This window comes from Gallus gallus, chromosome 1 (assembly GCF_016699485.2).
Source record: "Gallus gallus isolate bGalGal1 chromosome 1, bGalGal1.mat.broiler.GRCg7b, whole genome shotgun sequence".
NCBI lineage: Eukaryota > Metazoa > Chordata > Aves > Galliformes > Phasianidae > Gallus > Gallus gallus.
This window is the reverse complement of record NC_052532.1, coordinates 157,781,051-157,802,174: the sequence shown is the minus strand read 5'-3', so window position 1 is coordinate 157,802,174 and position 21,124 is coordinate 157,781,051. Positions and strand designations below refer to the sequence as shown.

The window sequence follows — 21,124 nt, the reverse complement described above, 5'->3', positions numbered from 1 at the left end:
AATGCTTTTTTAGTGTAACTGCAAAGATTTATATGATGCAATACTCAATGATAGACAAGCATAAAGTTTAGTTTTTAGATTTAATAGAAAAAAAACCATGAAAAATTACATAATTGAAAAATTACTTTTTAAACAGTTTTGAGGCTTTGAGGTTAATTTTTTCATATACTCTGCTCACTGGTCACCCACCTTCTGGTTGTTCAGAAAAAAACGTTATCTCCAAAAATTTGACTTGAATCTGAACAAAGAGGTTTTATCAAAGATTCATAATGAAATTCAGTTTGAGGTTAATGCAACTGTATTAGAAGCTTGTAGGCACATATCATTGACACACAATACCAATACATGTTTACATTTGCGATGTATGTGTGATAAGCAGAGAAAATCTAGGATTTAATTCAATTGCTAAACATAAGATACAGTTATACTCCAGATTACTTAAGGTATCCAGGATATTCCCATGAGGACACCATAAAATCAAGTGAACACAGTTTCACTGCATAAACAAGGGACACTAGTGCTATTAGACATGTCTCATGGTGTCCTTATGTTTTTGGGCCACAGAGACACTAAAGGAAACCTAAATGCAAATTTGAAAATAGCCAGTCAACTGTACAGGGGTTGGTCTCTATGGAAAAGCACTCAGCTTGGTAATTCAGGGACAACTTGTTTATTTACAATTAGCAGCGCAGAGGTAAGCAAAGTATGTGGTGTATAGATGACTTAGGAGCTTCTAAACAGAATTATTTTGAAATCTTGCTGATACTTTTACTGAAACAGAATAACTACTTAGGCATGTCAGAGAATCATATGCTATGCTTAAGCTTCCCATTGATGGGTATCAAAAATACCAGGACAACTATAGAGAAAACATTAAGAAGCATCAGTGGAATTGCTGGAGGCTATCACTGCACTGTATTTAAATATTTTCTCTTAATTCTACACTAATCTGAGCAAGTGAGATGCGTCTCCTGTCTACAGAGAGTCCAGAAAGATACTGTTGATTAAAACATCTAATGAAATATATTCCATGTTAATAGAAATATAATTATATGAAGAAAAATCCATTTTAGTACATCTGAGGAAATATATCCCATGCTTCTCATTCTCTACTACATGCTGCGTTGCCAACATCCACAGAAAGGGCATCAAGAAATTAGTACTGATTGTTCTGTGGAGGTCCAGTCATTTACTCAGTGCAATCAGAAGACCTCAGAATCCATATACTTCTTTGTCTATAAGCTTCAAAAGCTTTTGACATATCTCTGCAGAACCTCTTGCAGCAGTTTAATTCTTACAGTATTTATTTATTTATGTATTTATTTTTAACAGATTTGGAGACAGGCTCAGAACAGCCCCATTGCTTAGCATTGTCATGCTGCAAAGTAAAATTAGCCAGTGAAAGGTTTTTTTTTTGTTTTGATTCCTAGCATAGGTTTGCAAGAAGGGCTGTGATGGGACTCTGGTCAGTAGCCAAATAAACACTTCTTCTTACAACTCTCATGGGACAGAAATAAAATAGAAGGAAGGTGAGAAGGCTCATTCTATTGATATGACAGACTAGTAGGAAAAACAAAAGCTGTGTGTGTTAGTTAAGCAGAAAGAAGAATTCATTCACAACTTCTCATCAGCAGGCAAATGTCTAGATGCTTCCTAGAAAGCAGGGCCACAGCTTGCATAACAGTTGGTTAGGAGAACACCACAGATGACCCTCTCTTTTTCATCCTTTCGTTTATCTTTTTCTTTTTATCTTTTTCTTGCTGCAGTTTTCATGATAAGAGTTATTATATTATTATTAAAATAAAATTACCTGAGGTGGAAGCAGTGGTAATCTTATATACGCAAGCAGCATACTGAGGTCACTGCATCGCCTCTGCATATCATACTTCACCCACATCATTAAGGCATGGAAAATGGTCTCTTCATCAGGAACATTCACATCATCACTAGCAAGAAGTTTGTGGAGTTCTTCAGCTGGTAGAAGTAAAAATTCTTGATTTCTTATAACTTCCATTATATTCTCCTGAGAAGAGGAAAGTGTCACAGATTTAGTAACACTGGAAGAAAATAAAAGCAGTTGTTAAAGCTAATATACATGGGATTAGTCAATATCCATCTTTCTTACAGATCATAAGAAAAAAAAACACAGATTAACAGCTATATTTGTAATTCATATATGAATATATTGAAATGAAAGAAAGATTGTACAGTAGAATTGTAATAAAAATGTCAGAATTTGGTTAGACTGAAAGAGTAGAGCAGAACTCTATATTTAAAATTTTTATGAATGCAGTTGTAATTGAGCATATATATTTTAAATCCTTACATGCACAAGCTCTAGATTTTTCACTATGATGTATTATTTAAATAAGTTGGTTTATGTGGAGAAATTGTGTGTTTTCATACTCTTGACTTGTAAAAAGATGGTGAAGTAGGGACAGTAGATTTTTTTTCTCTTGAAAAATGGTATTTTGATATAAAATACAAAATATAGAAAGCGTTGGAGGGAAAAATGAGTTGCAAAATCTGACAGTCACGATTTTCATAATGATATTATGAATGGACTTAATGAAAATAAGGAATGACAAGACATCAGTCTAGGATTAAAAGGGAAGAGCATCAAAATTGAGGAAAGTGGATAATTTCACTGCTGCATCTGCTGAATTCAAATCTTAGCATATCAAAATTCAAATCAGTGCTTTCTACAATTACTTGTTTGGTTTTGGGTCAGGGGAAAGGTCATTAGGAATGTAACTAGAACACATTGAGACAATATATCTGATACCTAGAAAAATGGGACAAGGCTTAAAACATCAGACTTGTAGGTCACATTTAGTCCTTTTTTTTTTTCCCCTTGTGATAAGGAGAAATTATTATTTTATTTCTTCAACATAATATATTTTGAACATTTCTGCTTAAATAAATACATTATTAACTAATTATATACTATGTTGTATATCTATAAGATAGTAGATGGAGATAAGTAATTACGATGGAGATGAATATTGACTTCAGTGTGTTGGAAACAATGGTGACCACACTGGAATACTGTAATTTGTGCCAGGTGGTGTCACATCTCACCCATAAGAGGAGGGAAGGGTTGACCAGAAGTCAGAAAGTGTTTTCTGTTGGTCCTTTACAGGTAGATCCCACAAATGCTCATATAGGAACAGAAAAAGAATTGTATGTAGTTTTGTCAGGACCCATTTTTAAATTGCTTGAGTAAATACCAAAAAGGTACCAAATATATATATTTTTCTGGCCTTTGTTTTTATCCATTGACCCCGAACAAAGTATGTTTAAATCGTGTGCTTAGAATCTTGTACAATAGCCCAGAAATGTAAGGGGAAGAGTTCGCAGGCACTTACCCACAAGTTGGCTTAATTCATTTTAATTAAAAAGCCATAAAACTCAGAAAATTTCATTGTGCTTCTCAATAAAATGATTTATAAGGCAAAGTTTAATTAAGTCTGGTTAAACTGACATTAAATCCCATTATGAAGAAAATATAACTCAACATGTTACTAGGAACCAACATGAAACTTTGCAATAGCATATTAATCCAAAGTCCTAATATTATTGAAATGCATTATGATGGTAGAATACATTTTATGAACTCATAGAACTTAATTCTTTTTGAAGAACTTTCAGAGCAGGGATTCTGAATAATTTTATTATTATTTTGCTTAAGATTTCTTATAGTTATAAATTGTGTTTTCTTTTGGAGATGTACTTAAGAACTTACTCCAGCACCTGTACTGATTTACCACTGACTGAAAGCAACATCCAACAGTTTCCAGACAAAACATGAGCTTGCTAAGCCCAAATCTTTTCTTCTAAATATCTGAATGTGAGTCATGGCTAAGTAATCTGTTGCTTTTAAAAGTTTTAATGAACTGCAACAGCTGTATATGTGTGTATATATAAATATATATGCATGTATATGATATATTTTTATATATTTTACATATATAAAACAGTAGTTTCTTAATCTTCAGAGTTTTAAAAAAACAAACAAAAATAAACAACTTCCTTCCTTTAAGTATTTAGCATTTCTTAAATTGACTTTTGACTGTAAAAAACTTCTATATCACATTTTAATTTCTTTAATTCCATCTCATTTGGAGTGGAAAAGTACACTTCAGTTGGTTGCTGTTCTACCAAAATATAAATAGTTTGTTATATGTTTTCACTACAGAAAAAAAGATCTGCCTCTCTTCTAAAATGAAATTGACCACATTTTCACCTTAGGGAGCAAGATACAAAAGACATCTGTGATCCACTAGTTAACATTTTTGGGATAATTGAAATAACTTTTTGTTTTAATTTTCCAGGAATTAGCATTAAAGATAGTCACTGAACTACTCAGTCTTGCACTAACAAAATGCTTTTAGGAATGCTCTGTGAATAATGGTTCTCACCATTTAAGCATGTCCAAGGTTATATAACAGCGTTGTATGAGTTTTCAGAAACTACCATTTTTGACTCCAATTCTTACAGAGCGCTGTAGATCTGATCTTCAGTGTCACATAAGTCTCATAAGATTAACTGGGATGTGACTAATGCTTCTCCTGCATGGGTTATTCATTTAGCCTTTCACATAAGAATTGTAATGTTTTAATTAAGTACTGAATTTGTTTTAAATTAGAAAAGGTAACTTAGAGTAGATAGTATGAAAGTACCTGAACCCACTCAGAGAAAGCTATGTCTCATTTGGCTGACCTTCCACTTTCTCAAAATGAACACGCAGTAACTATTTGGCTGTAGGGCCAAAGCATTTCTAAGGCAAAGCTGTTTCACTTTTAAATCTTTGCAGCAGCACAGAGTTAGAATTAAATGACCATGAAGTGTTAGCTGAGTAAAGTCATGTAAACAAAATATATCTATATTTGAAGGTAGATAAGTAAGCATCTGTGTATCTAAGTCTAAAAGATTATGTATCATAGGAACATAAATGTTCTAAGGAAATTAAACTATTACCAAACAGAATTTAATAAAAATAAATTCTATTACTTATATCCTTATAATGATGTTATTGATATAAATGATTTTTTTTTTTTAACCTAGACTTATAACAATCATTATTTCACATAAAATCTTATTTTTGACTGTTAGTTCTTCCTGATGCATGACATTGATTTCACTAATCACCGTGTGGAGTTTTAAGAAACTTGTATATAATTTGACCTTTGTCAAAAGAATGTCATGTGCTATTTAGAATCTGGTACAACATCAGAGTTGCTGTGGCAGGAAAATGCTTAGCAAGACTATTGACTTTAGATGAACTTCATAAGTTTTATATTTGGTTGATTTGATACTGTGACCTTTCCAATATGTAATGAAAAATGCTTAAAATAGTGCTGAGAATAGGTATTCATGCACTAGTCTTTCAATTAGTAGTATGTAGCCAGTGCCAATGAGTGTTTTAAACCATACAACATTCAGTTTAAATCCTGCATTTTCATTAGAACACTTAAATATATGAAAAAATAGTGCATCTTATTTTCAAATTAAATCACATGGTATACTTTCTGGAAGGCTAAAAATCTGAAAGTAATTTTGATTTTGGCCTGGAAATATTGTTCCTGTGCTACACTGAACTCAGTCCAATCTCTTTTTGTTCCCAGTTTTCCGTATCAACGGTATCATACAAGTCTATATTCTCTATTTTTCAATGTTGCTAACAACTATCTTCTTTTGCTAAAACTGTCCTATCGTGTATCTTCTTTACTAAGATGAATGTCCTTCTCAAGTTCCTGAACTCTCATTAGAAAAAGAACTAGTACTTGTCAGTATCTCTGTGGTCTGGTTCACAAGACAAATGCTGGATCTCAGCTAAGAGAGAACTCCACCTTCTCTGTGTAATCCAAAGAACCATGTTGCTTCCAGTAGAATCATAGAATCACCAAGTGTGGAAAAGACCCACAGGATCACCCAGTACAACCATCCACCCATCAACAACAGTTCTCACTAAACCATGTCCCTCAATACAACGTCCAAACGTTCCTTGAACGCCTCCAGGATTGGTGACTCCACCATCTCCCTGGGAAGCCCATTCCAGTGCCTGACCACCCTTTCAGAGAAGTAGTATTTCCTAACGTCCAGCCTGAACCTTCCCTGGCACGGCTTGAAGCCATTCCCTCTAGTCCTATCACTAGTCACCCGAGAGAAGAGGCCGAAACCCAGCTCACTACAACCTCCCTTCAGGTAGTTATAGAGAGCAATAAGGTCTCCCCTGAGCCTCCTCTTCTCCAGACTGAACAATCCCAGCTCCTTCAGCCACTCTTCATAAGGCCTGTGCTCCAGATCCCTCCCCAGCTTTGTTGCCCTTCTCTGGACACACTCCAGGGCCTTGATGTCTTTCTTGTAGTGAGGGGCCCAAAACTGAACACAGTACTCAAGGTGTGCACTCACCGGGCTAAGTACAGAGGGATGATCAGCTCCCTGCTCCTGCTGGCTACACTATTTCTGATACAAGATAGGATACCACTGGCCTTCCTGGCCACCCTGCTTGTTTGTGTTTAGCCAAGCAGCAACCAACACCTCCAGGTCTGTTTCCTCTACACTCCCTTTCAGCCACTTTGCCCCAAGCCTGTAGCGCTTTTAGCCTCAGGTTGTGACCAAAGTGCAGGACCTGGCATCATCCCACTGGCCTCAGCCCAGATATCCAGCCTGCCCAGGTCCCTCTGTAAAGGGGGGACCTGGCAGATCCTACCCCCAGGCAGATCAATACTTCCTGCTAACTTGGTATTATCTGCAAACATACTGACAGTGCACTCAGTGCCAACATTCAGGTCATCAGTAAAGATATTAAACAGGACAGGCCCCAGTACTGACCCCTGGGGAATACCACTTGTGACCTGTCACCAGCTGGATGTGACTCTATTCAGCATCACTCACTGGGCCTGGCTGTCCTGCCAGTTCCTTACCCAGCAAAGAGCATATCTGTTCAAGCCATGGGCTGCCAGCTTCTCCAGGAGAACACTGTGGGAGACCGTGTCAAAGGCTTTGCTGAAGTCTAGGCAGACTACATCAACAGCCTTTCCCTCATCCACCAGTCAGGTCACTCAATCATAGAAGGAGATGAGGTTGGTCAAGCAGGGCCTGCCTTTCATGAACCCATGCTGGCTGGGCCTAATTCCCCAGTTGTCCTGCACATGCTGTGTGATTTCCCTCAAAATGATCTGTACCATTACCTTTCCTGGCAGCAAGGTCAGGCTGACAGGCCAGTAGTTCCACAGATACTCTTTATGATACTTCTTGTAGATGGGAGCCAGCTTGACAAGCCTCCAGTCCTCTGGGACCTCTCTGTTAACCAGAGGTTATGCTGATAGATGATGGAAAGTGGATTAGCTATCACCTCCACCAGTTCCCTCGGCACCCTCAGGTTGATCCCATCTAGCTCCATGGACTTGTGGCAGTCCAGGTGGAGTAGTAGGTCTCTAACAGTTTCCACCTGAACCATGAGAGGTTTATTTTCGTCTCCATGCAAGAACTTCATGTCAGGGGTTAGGGTACCCCGGGGATAACTGGTCTGATTTTTAAAGACAGACGTAAAGAAAGCATTGAGAACCTCAGCCTTTTCCTTATCCTCAGTGGTCATGTTCCCCGCTGCATCCGGTAAAGGATAGAGATTCTTCTTAGCCTTACTCACCTTACTATTAACATATTTGTAAAAAACCTTTTTATTCTCTTTTACCCAAACAGCCAAATTGAGTTCAAGCTGGGTTTTTGCCTTTCTAATTTTCTCCCTGTACATCCTAGCTTCTTTGTACTTTCCTCAAGTTGCTTGTCCCTTCTTTCACTGGAAGAAGGTTCTGTTTTTCTCCTGGAGTCTCAGGAAAAGCTCCCTGTTTATCCACGCTAGCCTTCTTCCCCACTTGCTCATCTTGCAGCACAGGGAGATAGCCTGCTCCTGTGCCTTTAAGACTTTCGTCTTGAGGGGCAGCCAGCATTCCTGGACCCCCTTACCATTCAGGACTGAATCTCAAGGAACTCTCCTACAAGCATCCTGAACAGTTCAAAGTCCACGCCCTAGAAGTCCAAGGTAGCAGTTTTGCTGGCCCCTCTTCTGACTTCACCAAGGATTGAGAACTCTACTGTTTCATGGCCATTCTGTCCAAGACGCCTCCTGACCTTCAGTTCTTCCACCAGTCCTTCTCTGTTTGTGAGCAGAGAGTCTAGTAGGGCACTTCCCCTGATATACTCTCTTATCAGCTACATCAGGAAGTTATCTTCCATATACCCTAGAAACATCCTAGACTGTTTCTTCTGTACTGCACTGTATTTCTAACATACATCAGGGAAGTTGAAGTCCCCCATGAGAACAAGGGCTGGTGATTGCACAATTTCTGCCAGCTGTTTGTAGAACACCTCATCTGTCTCTTCATCCTGGTAAGACAATCTATAACAGACCCCCACCAGGACGTCCACCTTATTGGCCCTCCCCATGATCCTTACCCATAGAGACTCAACCTGATAGTTCTGAGCCTCAAGCTCAATAACAGCAAAGCACTCTCTAACAGAGAGCCACACCACCAGTCCTACCTCCTTGCCTGTTCATTTTGAAGAGCTTATAACCATCCATTGCAGCACTCCAGTTGTGGGAATAATCCCACCACATTTCTGTAATGACAACTAAGTCATAGTTTGCCTGCCACATAATGGCTTCCAGCTCCTGTTTATCATCCATACTGCATGTACTGGTGTAAATGTACTTCAGCTGAGTCCCTTGCCTCACACCCAATCCCATCATTGTTTCCCTAGGCTCATCTCCAACAGGCCCGGTTTTATCCCCTTCTCCTTCATATCTAGGATAAAGATATGGCCTCTTAACAAGCCCTGCTAGCTGTGGGGCTGGGATCCATTTCCCTCCTTGAGACAGGTGAGACGCAGCAGCAGCCATCAAGCCAGGTGCCAAGTAAACCATCCCATGTCCAAAAAACCCAAAATTCTTACACCTACACCAGCCTCTCAGCTGTGTATTTATAAGATCCTTGATTGCCTAAGTTAACTGTTTTAGAGCCATCCCAGCCAGAACTGCAGCAACTGATCATGAGATACAGGGGGGTTTTGGTCGGTTCTTTTACCAGGGGAACTCTGGACTAAACTGAATGGCCTGGAAGCTCTCACACGAATGGCTGATGTGGTGTGGGCATTGCAAGGGCAACAGAACTGCATCCACACCCCTTGCCTTAAAAAAAGCTTTTGGGAGGGCTGTGACATGTTGAGGTGCAGTGAGAATGCAGCATGTGTGCAGTACCCACACCATGTCGCAGCAGTAGATGTGGTAACTCGTGCAGCAGGGCACAGAAGTACTGTCCCTCCTTGCTTGGGAGACCAGCTCACCTACTGGGAGTCTCTGAGACCACAGATTTACCATGGACTCCACCAGGAAATGAACTTGCCCCACAAAGACTGTGGGGGCCCAGATGGAGGCCCTGCCCATGAATGTGGCTGTTTAGGTCTCCAGCTGTGGGAAGTGCCTGAGCCTGCTGCTGCCCAGGGACGGTGGCAGGAATTCCACCTGTGTGAGGTGTGAGCAGGTGGAAGATCTGCTTAGCATGGTGGCAGAGCTCAAGGAGGAGGTGGAGAGGTTAAGGACCATCAGGGAGCGTGAGTGGGAGACTGATTAGTGGAGTAACTCCCTGGCATGCCAGAGAGAAAGACACAAGGGAAACAGCCCCCAGAAAATGGTGGACCCCATGCCCCATCACTGTTGAACATAGAGGGGAGGACCTGAGAGACGGGGAGAGCTGGAAGACAGTCCCAGCTCATCATCGTGGGTGAGCCCCTTCCCTGCCAACCTCACTTCCCCAGGTACCCCTAAGTAATAGATTTGAGGCACTGGCAATTGAAGAGGAGGTGAGTGAGGAGGCACAGGAACACTGGCTCCAGGCTCCAGAGACTCATCTACAGACTGCCTCTGCTAAGAAAGACAGAAGGGTTATTGTGGGTGATTCCCTCCTCATGGGAATGGAGGGCTCCATATGCAGACTGGACCCAACTTTAGGGAGCTGTGCTGCCTCCCCAGGGCTCAGGTCAAAGGACATAACTAGAAAACTCCCAGATCTGGTTCACCCCTCTGATTAATATCCATTACTGATAGTTCAGGCAGGCAGCTATACAGTAGCTCAGAGAAGCCTAAAAACTATCAAAAAGGCTTCAGGGCAATTGGTTGAGGGGTGGGAGCACAAATGATATTTTCTTCTATTCCTTCTGGGGTAGTGAGGGAAACAGAGTGGGCTAGGAAAACCCAGGTAATGAATAAGTGGCTGAGAGACTGGTGCTGCCACAGGTACTTTGGGTTTTTTGATCACGGGGTGATTTACTCAGCTACTGGTCTAATGGCTGCAGATGGTTGTCATTTGTCTCTAAGAGGAAGATGAATCCTAGCCCAAGAGCTAATGGGGCTCACTGAGTGGGCTTTAAACTAGGTAGGAAGGGTATGCATTGAGGCTTGCTAGGACAGAGCAAGTAGTCTGGGATTTTATACTAGATCTGATGGGGGAAGAGAGTCAAGTGTGGTCGGACAGAGAAAGGCTTGGGGTTGCTGTCATGCCAGGAGATTGAGGGAAAAAGCCTCCAAACTGTCCTGTAGTATCTTCTGGGAACTCCTCAGAGGAGGAGGGATGACTCTCATGACTAGCATACTGTGATTGAGGGCTACAGGCTCTTCAGAAATCATAAAATAAAACATTCTTTGCTTTTAAAGGATGAAGCTATAGAACAGACTTCTAGTAGGGCAGGCAGGGAACAGGTCTATTACAGCCAGTACAAAAATACATGATGCAAAAGGGATTAGATGATATAGTTTCTTATTACAGGAGGGAACTGTCCTTGCTTCCTTCTCAGTTTTAACTCAGTTACCCTCCTGTTGAACCTAATAACATTTGTTTCACTGAAAATTGCTTCCTTATAAAGGCATCATCTCAAAGACATCTGGAGATGGATAATTTGCCACTTCTGTAGTAGCTTTCAGAAGTAATCATCCTCAACATTAAAATGTGTGTCTAATTTACCATTTAAACTTGTCTGCCTTCCACTCATACGTACTCATTCTTACTATGAACTATTCTCTGATTAACGAGTCCATTAGCACAAAAAAAAAAAAAAGAAAAAAAAAATAATAATTTAAATAATCTCTTGGGTCTTTAATAGCTCTCAGGATTTGAGTGGTTCTGGCCTTGATTTTACAGTTCATTCACAATACTGTATCCTATAATACACCATCAAAATGTTCAGGAGTCAAACAGGATACTTAATCCTTAATATTGTTTGAGGGTTTTTTTTTTGTGGTAGCACCTACAAATTCACTAGTAATCACATAATCATAACCCTACTTAGCCTGTGAAATATGATGGAATAAAGCACAGAGCAAAGAGTCGTATCTGTTAAAAAAAAAAAAAAAAAAAAAAAAAAGCTTTTAGATTCATAAATGGTTAATAAATATTGTAATTAAGATAATGCTCTGAATGAATTGAAACCTCAGCCAAAGCATTAAAATGTTTTTTTCTCATATTCCTGCACTTCAAAATTGAATTAAAAATAACTAGTCATTAATGTAAAAACGCCTTCAATGAATCATGGAGAAGTGAATGATCATAGGAGAAAAATGTATTATTGTCTTACTCTCCATCCTATAATGATTTGCAAAAATGACGGGCTTTTTTCTGTCTTCATTAGCTATCTCAAAGCATTTGTGTTCTGTGTCAGATATCATATACCCTGTTGCTAGAGAATGTTTCAGTTAAAGTCTTCTTTGAGGAGTGAATTAAAAAAAAAAAAAATGCCTTTATGTTAATATTTCACATTTAGTAGTCATTTTAACTGAAACCAAATACTAAATAACAAAAATAAAAATAAAAAATAAAAACCCACCCCAATAAACATCACATAGCAGAAACATGAAAACTAACACATTTTTTTATTAATTTATACAAAATTTTCATATTGAAAAAAGTAAATATCTTCCAAAAGCATTCCTGAAAACAAGTAGCCCATTATGGGAAAAATATAATGTTCTAGATATGCCTGAGTTATTTGCCTGAATTATTCTCTCACATTTTTTCTTTTCCTTTGCCAGTTGCTGATTTATCTTCTCAGGAACATCTAACATTTCTGGAAGTCTTATTTAGTATGAAACAAGAGGGTATATTCCTAATTAAAAAAATACTGGAGCACAAGAAGAATTCTGAGGGAGAGCCACCTTTTATGTAAAGGTGTTTTCCAAAGACTTCTACTCCATAAGCAAGTCTGAAGAAAGTCAAACAGTAATTGCTTTCTGGTAGCACTTTCAGTCTTCAAGCACACTGTGAAATCCAGGTTAATTCTAAGACAGAATGCTATGGTACAACGTTAAATAAAGACAGCTATACAGGCCCCTCCCCTTTCTGTACTTCACAATGTTTCAGAAAATAGAATAATTCATATAAAGATGTCTGATCACCAACAGTGGCAATCTCCGTATCTTTTCCAATAGAATAATGATAAATATTTCAGTGTAAAATAACCATTGTATTTACATCTTGAGTAGTTTGTCAAGATGCAAATCTTCAGAAAATTAGTCACATCAGTTTGTTCTTTTTGACCGCGCACTTAAAAAGCTGAGAAGTGAATGCTGAACATATATTGTTACTGTATGAATCCCAAAGGACAAATTACATTCAAACCCGAAATTGTAAAATATTTGTCATACTACACATTACATTGATTCTATTGACAGATACTCTTGTTTTATTGGTGCTTAGTAAATTAACCAATTTGGAAGGAACAGACATTATGTTTCACTTTCTCCAAGATTCTTCATATTACCATGAAACAATCTCATGCTCTCTACTACCATGTACAATTTCTTATTGTCAGTTCTTTATTTGGAAAGAAGAGCTTATCTTTCTATACTTCTTCAAGTTCACTATTTAAAATACATCTCTAATGTTTAAAGAATGATCTGAATCTGCCTCCAAACTCAACTTCCCAAGCTATGCTGCTGTAAAACCATTGGTAGCAACAAGGCTTATTAAAGTATGTTTTCTGTGCATCACAGATTTTGTAAAGTTGAGATTTTAGGGATTCTCCATGCATTGTTTATTTTTAGAAGACCTACCTGGACAGTTCTTCAATTTATTTAGTAGCACTTTATGTAGGTTTTGTCGCCACAGAATCCTTAATAGTCAGTTACATAATTATACACGTAATTAGGGAAGTATTTCTTTTGGGTTGCTTTTTAATCTATTGCTCAAATGTTTTTGATGAAGCTTAATTATCAAATTGAAGGGATTAGTATCTCATTCTCCCTTTCCATGACATTTATGTCTTACGTGTCTATTACAATCCCTCCAGCAGCCATATGTACATCATTGTCAAAACCAAAAAAGAATAGTAAAACAAATCTGTTCACATGCAAATATGGGGCTTTCTTCCTATCTTCATTTTCTATTATTATCCTTAGCTACTTATAAGTAGTGCCCTGTCAATGCCCTTGCAGTGCTCTCCCAGGATTACTTTTCTTAATATGATTCAGGAAAGCAAACACCTCATATGCTTCCTTCCCAATGAAGAAGGAAGCTAAGCCACAGGATACAGTTTTGAGTAACATAGAAGATTTAGACTTCAGACTATGTAGCACATAAGCAATCACTGATGCCTTTTCACTACTGTAATCTCTGTGAAATTAGATAACCAGAGCTACAAACAGTACTAAAGGTGCAAACAAAACCATGGAGTCTAATAATACGATTTGACATTTCCTATTTTGTCCTCTGTTTTTTTTCCTAACAGTCCCCAACAATTCACTTCCTTTTAACCAGCCTAATTGCTCAGCTAGTATTCTCACAGCAAATAACTGATCTCTGTGAACAAAAGTTGTAGGTTTTTCTGCTACCTGACAAGAAAGGTTACTCAGGACCTTCTCATTAAATGTATATAGATTGCTTCCCCACCTGCAGTAATTTTAACTTGTATTTAATTTTATTTAGCATTATATGCTTAGCATCATAAGATTCTTTTGCAACTTCTTAGAGTCAGTTTGTGGTTTTTACTATGGTCAGTAAGTACATACTGTCTGAAAGTAATTTTATTTCATTATCAATTCATTTTCCATATAATTTATGACAATGTTCAACTCAATAGTTTTTAATATACTTTTCTTGTAGTCTTTACTGGTAACTTTATACACAGTAGCATCATTATCTTCATTCTCATCCTTTGTTTCATAATTGTTAACCAGATATTTTATAAGAAGGTCCTCATGAATATAGCAGACTAAGAACTTCACAAAGTAAGATTATTTTAAAAGATGTTTTCCAAATGCAATATAACTATGAAAACTGGATGTGCATCCAGTATTTCTTTCATCAATCTGTGCTGATATGTTTGAAATTTGTAATAAGAAAAACATAAGTGTGCCTCCAAGTGTGTCTAAGGTGAGGAGGTCAGCTCCATGCTTAAAGACTGCCTCCTCCAGAAAAGAAAGGAAGATGATAGTCGTAGGTGACTCCCTCCTGAGAGGAGCAGAGGGCCCGATATGTCGACCTAACCCTACCCGTAGGGAGGTGTGTTGCCTCCCTGGGGCCCGGGTCAGGGATATTTTTAGAAAACTTCCTGGTCTGATCTGCCCCTCTGATTACTATCCCTTATTGATAGTTCAGGTCAGTAGTGATGAGGTTGCTGACAGAAGCCTGAGGGTTCACAAAGGGCAGTTCCTGCTTGACCAACCTGATCTCCTTCTATGATCTAGTGACCCGTCTGGTGGGTGAGGGAAAGGCTGCTGATGTAGTCTACCTGGAGTTCAGCAAAGCCTTTGACACTGTCTCCCACAGTATTCTCCTCCAGAAGCTGGCAGTCTGTGGCTTGGACAGATACACTCTTAGCTGGGTAAGGAACTGGCTAGAGGGCCGGGCCCAGAGAGTGGTAGTGAATGGAGTTAAATCCAGCTGGCAACGAGTCATGAGTAGTGTTCCCCAGGGGTCAGTGCTGGGGCCTGTCCTCTTCAATATCTTTATTGATGACCTGGATGAGGTCACCCTCAGTAAGTTTGCAGATGACACCAAGCTGGCTGGAAGTGTCAATCTGCCTGAGGGTAGAGAGGCCTTACAGAGGGATAGGCTGGATAGCTGGGCTGAAGCCAATGGGATGGGATTCAACAAGACCAAATGCCGGGTCATGCACTTTGGCCACAATAACCCCAGGCAACCCTACAGGCTTTGGGCAGAGTGGATGGAAGACTGTGTAGAGGAAATGGACCTGGGGGTGTTGATTGATGCCAGACTGAACATGAGCCAGCAGTGTGCCCAGGTGGCCAAGAAGGCCAATGGCATCCTGGCTTGTATCAGAAACAGTGTGGCCAGCAGGAACAGGGAAGTAATTGTCCCCCTGTACTCAGCACTGGTGAGGCCACACCTCGAGTACTGTGTCCAGTTTTGGGCCCCTCACTGCAAGAAAGACATCGAAGCCCTGGAGCGTGTCCAGAGGAGGGCAGCAAAGCTGGTGAGCTGTCTGGAGCACAGGCCTTACGAGGAGCGGCTGAAGGAGCTGGGATTGTTCAGTCTAGAGAAGAGGAGGCTCAGGGGAGACCTTATTGCTCTCTGTAACTACCTGAAGGGAGGTTGTAGTGAGCTGGGGGTCAGCCTCTTCTCTCGGGTGACTAGTGATAGGACTAGAGGGAATGGCTTCAAGCTGCATCAGGGAAGATTCAGGTTGGATGTTAGGAAATACTACTTCGCTGAAAGGGTGGTCAGGTGGCCAAGTCAAGCTGGAATGGGCTTCTTAGAAGGGTGGTGGAGTCACCGAGCCTGGTGGTGTTCAAAGAGTCTTTGGATGTTGTGTTGAGAGACATGGTTTAGCGAGAACCATTGGTGAAGGGGAAATGGTTGGACTGGATGATCCTATGGGTCTTTTCCAACCTTAGTGATTCTATGATTCTATGATTCTAAGATTGATTTGGTTTTGGATACAGTCTTGTCAGAGGTCCAATTAGCAAAATAAATAACTGTTTCATAGCAGCTGCTGATTTCTTCAGTTTTGACAGCTTTTACGTATGTAGAAAGAAAAGATGTACAAGATGTTACCTTCTAAATACTTTTTTTTTAATTTGTGTGTGCTAAACTACTTACTAACTCCACAGTTTGACCAATCTAGAACTGCACTGCAGTTCTTTAGATTTTACTTAATTCAGTAAAATTCACAGTTATGCTGTTAAGAGTTTTGGCTTTTAAAGTAGTACATAAAAAATATAAGTTCTCTTACTTAATTCTCTAATATAAATTTACCAGCAGAATGTACTTAGTTTATGTTTAGATGTTGTTTTGAGGGACATAATTTAGTGAGAACTATTGCTGATAGGTGGATGGACTGAATGATCTTATAGGTCTTTTCCAACCTTGGTGATTCTATGATTCTAGTTAGCAGCTACTATTTCTTCATAACTTACAATAATTACTGTATTTCTGTGAATTTTTTTTAATTACAATGACATGAGTAATATTTAACTATTACACATACTACTGATTAAATTTTATCTTTTATAAGGTAGGTGCCTGAAGACTGGAGGATAGCCAGTGTCAGTGTCTTCAAAAAGGACAAGCAGGAGGACCTGGGAAACTACAGGCCAGTCAGCCCCATTTTTGTCTCTGGAAAGGTGGTGGAACAACTTGTTCTGGATGCTGTCTCCAAGCAATTGGAAGAGAAGAAGGTTATCAGGAGCAGTCAACACATATTCACCAAGGGGAAATCATGCTTGACCAACCTGATAGCCTTCTATGATGTCATCACTGGCTGGGTAGATAGGAGGAGAGCAGTGTAGTGTCTTGCACCTGGGGAGAGGAATAACCACATGTATCAGTACAGGTTAGGGGACGACCTGCTAGAGAGGAGCTCTGTGGAGAAAGACCTGAGGGTCTTGGTGGACGAAAGGTTGGCCATGAGCCAGCAGTGTGCCCTGGTGGCCAAGAAGGCCAAATGTATCCTGGGGTGAATTAAAAAAACTTGGCCAGCAGATTGAGGGAGGTTATCCTTCCCCTCTACTCTGCCATGGTGAGGCCACTTAGACTACTCTATTCAGTTCTGGGCTCCTCAGTTCAAAAGACAGGGGTCACCTGGAAAGAGTCCAGTGGAGGACCACAATAATGATAAGGACTTGGAGCACCAATCTTATGAGGAAGGGCTAAGCGATCTGGTCTGTTCAGCCTTGAGAAAAGAAGACTCTGAGAGGATCTGATCAATGTTCATAAATATATAAGGCGCGGGAGGCAAAGGGATGACGTCAGACTCTTTTCAGTGATGCGTGTCAATGTGTGTCACATGTACAAGGGGAAATGGCCATAAACTGAAGCATAGGAAGTTCCACACAAATGTGCATAAGAACTTCTTCCAAGTAAGGGTGATGGAGCCCTGGAACAGGTGGCCCAGAGATGTTTTGGAGTCCAGCAGAAAGCCACAAAGATGATTAAGGGCCTGAAGCATCTCCTGTATGAGGAAAGGCTGAGTAACCTGAGTCTGTTTAGCCTGGGGAGAAGAAGACTGAGAGGGGATCTGATCAATGTTTATAAATATCTAAAGGGAAATGGGAGGCTAATGGATGAGGCCAGGCTCTTCTTGGTGGTGTGTTGCAGTAGGACAAGGAGTAATGGCCTGAAACTTGAACACAGGAAATTCCATACTGGCATGCAGAAGAACTTCCATACGGTAAGGGTGACGGAGCACTGGAACAGGTTGCCCAGAGAGGTTGTGGAGTCTCCTTCTATGGAGATGTTCAAGACTCATCTGGACGCCTACCTGTGAGACGTACTATAGGCACCTGCTTTGTCAGGGGAGTTGGAATCCATGATCTCTTGAGGTCCCTTCCAACACCTGCAATTCTGTGATTCTGTGATAATGGGAGATTGGATAGCAAGACCATGCATGTATCTAGATACATGTGCACAGATGTATATCTACATGCATATATGTACAGATATGCATATACGAACATATAAACCCACACTAAAGACATCCCGCTGCAGGGTTTTGAATGCATTCTAAATCATAACACTTATCTCATGAGCAAACAAACAAAAAAAATCACTACTGAAGGAATAAATTCTACTGAAAATTGAAAATCACAGAATGTCAGATAGAATCACAGCTGATTATTTTGTGAGTATTATATTTTCCCTTGATTGGACAGTGGTGAAATGCAATAAGCTTAGAATTAATGATTGTAAAACAGAAACATACTATAATTTTTGGTAGAAAAACGGAGATGGTCTCTGGCGGCTACTCAGTCCAAGCCTCAATCAAATCAAGGCTCATTTCAAATGTAAGTCAGGGCCTTGTTGAATCTAGCTTTGAATATTTCCAAGAACAGAGATTGTTGTAAGAAGCCTGCTACAATCATTACCTCCACCACTGTGAATAAATGTTTTTCAGCTGAAAAATTAATTCCTACAACTTTGACTGTTGCCCAGTGTCCTCTTGTTGCTCACTGTCAAGAAGAGACTGATTTTTATCTGTTCTACAATCCCTTCAAAAAGGTAGGTCAAAATATTGATTGGTCCCCCCTGGTGGTCTTTTATCCACATTTCTCCAGACCCTTCAAGCTCTCTTCATATATCTGTGCTTCCTGCTTGAGCTGGGTAAGCAGAGTTTAGTTTCCTTTTGTTGAGCTGAATTGCCACCAGCTGGAAGATACATTCCAGTTACAGCATCATGAGTCTTAGGTAGAAGGAAATAATTGTTTATTTAAACCTACTAGCTAATACAACTAAATGTATTGTTGGTCTTCATACAGATGCAGCACAAAATTTCATCAGAGGAAAAATTGTGAATAGCTTCTGTGTTCAGCCTGAATAGTTGAAAACTGATAATGCTGTCTAAAGCTACATTTCATTTGGGTTGTCTGCAGACATATAAATGAACATGTGCATGTTGAAAGGGATTAATCCAACCCAAGATGAAAACATTACAATTATTTATTTATTTATACCATATCCATTACAGTATTTTTTGCCTTATTTTCCCTTTTGTCCTATTTCTATAATACTAACAGTATCACTATACTGTTTTTCAGTTTTTTCTCCTATTCAAGTGATAACAGCTATCTTGAAAACAAAACTTGAATTTGTAACTTTTAAATATAGCAACAAAAAGAAGAGTAAGAAAAAATTTCTTTGATTTTTCTGAGTGTTTAATTTTTTGACCTGTTTGCTTTTTTTTTCCTAATATCTTCAATTTTCACATTCATACAAGAAAAGAAACACCAAAGATTTTAAAAGAAAAACCTGAATGTTTTGGTTGTGATACATAATGGCCAGATACGCCTTAGTCTCACAAGAAAAGAGTGCCTGCCATTCTATTGATATATCTAGTTCCAGGATCATTTCTGAACATGGCCCTGTCTTGCTATATTCTCCCAGAGAAAAGATATTCCCAGTAAATGCAGTTTTGTACATCAGTGTATACAAACATCAGTTCATATGCCAGAATTATGCCTGTAAACCTTCTGCATTTGTGAAGATCAATTTATTAAATTATCAGAATTAGAAAATAATATGCCAAAATTAACAGGACCTCAATTTAATGTAACTAAATGCATGAAAAACCTTTTCAATGTTAATTTGCCTTTACAGTAGTCTTTTTATAAAAGACTGCATTTTGTAACAGACTGATTTCTTAAGCAGCCTTATCTAGACAACTTGTTTTAAGTACAAAGACAACACAATTCTACTGCAGGATGTATGAAAATTAGATACCATAAGCACTGATGGAAACATCTCAGAGAAGGCTCAGAAAGATAAGCTCACTTTCATTCACATTTTCATTATTACCTTTGCAAAAATACACAGAGTTACATAATTAACTAAATAATGGGTGAATTGAAGTAAAATATAAAGACAAAAAACTTCTCACCCCCAAAATGGTACTAGTTTTTTCGCAGGTATTAGTTAAATTCATTCATAATACTCTTTCTCGTTGTAGGCACCTGTGATCACAGCGTGCTAGAAGCCACTTAGATATAATTTGCATAATTATTAAGTAGTTTGCATTGTCATACCAAGAAAAGAAGACTTAGTAATAAAAGAAACATCCAAAGCTGTACATTTTTCAGAATTACAGCATCCTAAGTATTGGCTAATATTTGTATTTATTTAGAATATACTCTATAAAGTCATATAAAGAAAAAGGACATTTTTTGTTCTAAGCAAAATGAATATACTATCTTTATGCACAGCTGACAACAACCTAGAATACATGACTGTTTACTGTTGTAGTAGGCGTCTTGCGGGGGCATGGGATGTATGGGACAGGCCTCTCCCTAAGCATAGAGAGACAGTGCTATTGTGCTGACCTTGATGCAGTTTACATCTCTTTTTTTGTTTTGTTTTGTTTTGTTTTAATCAATCCACAAAAGCTTTTCTATCATAAAAGAAAGGAATGAAACTATAACCTGCTCTCTTATAAAACAAATAAATGTGCTGAATAAATATTAAATCACAGTAGCAAATAACGCTGCTTACCCAACTAATGAAAATGGAGTAACTGTCTGTTTATATAGAACTGCCTGTTCATATGTACCACTGGAAGTCAATGTCTTTGTTTCAAAGAATGACCTTTTCCACTGAACACTGTAAACTTTGAAAAGAACTTATATGTTTTGGAAACTTCTAAAATATATGGGTTCTGGAGTATAGTCCAGAAGCCTATGTGTAATGCTTAGAATTTTCACATTCGCATGAAGCAATCTAAAGAGTGGAGACATACCTGGAACTTGCCAAGTACAGATTTGTGTTTACTCCAGTCCTTCCTGAGACTTTCATTTATTATAGATAGCAGTATACTCTTTATAATAAACAAACAGTGCTCACATTTGTCTATAAATGAGGATTTGGAAGCCAATAGATTCATTAAGAGAGTTCACTGAGTATCTTGGAGACTTACATTAATTGTGCTTTCACATCCGCTTCTATCAAACTCTAGGACTGCACCAATACCATCTGAAGAAAGTTAGCAGTACTTCAAACATACCATATGCACCTTGGTATTTAAAGCTTTTACTTACATGATTAAATAACACACACACACAAAAATTAAACAGCACTACATTTTGTTTAATTAGTTAAATGAATTGTAAAACTCAATCTTTTCTTCA

General features: G+C 38.9%; 1 protein-coding gene across 2 annotated transcripts in view; it reads right to left on the bottom strand.

The window, feature by feature from the left end:
- KLHL1 (kelch like family member 1) overlaps positions 1-21,124 on the bottom strand; it is a 220,507-nt gene that overhangs the window by 72,799 nt on the left and 126,584 nt on the right. For both annotated transcript variants that reach the window (XM_416994.7, XM_040654991.2), the window contains exon 5: positions 1,811-2,023. In XM_416994.7, the coding sequence (XP_416994.2) occupies positions 1,811-2,023 (213 nt within the window). The remainder of the gene's footprint in view (positions 1-1,810; positions 2,024-21,124) is intronic.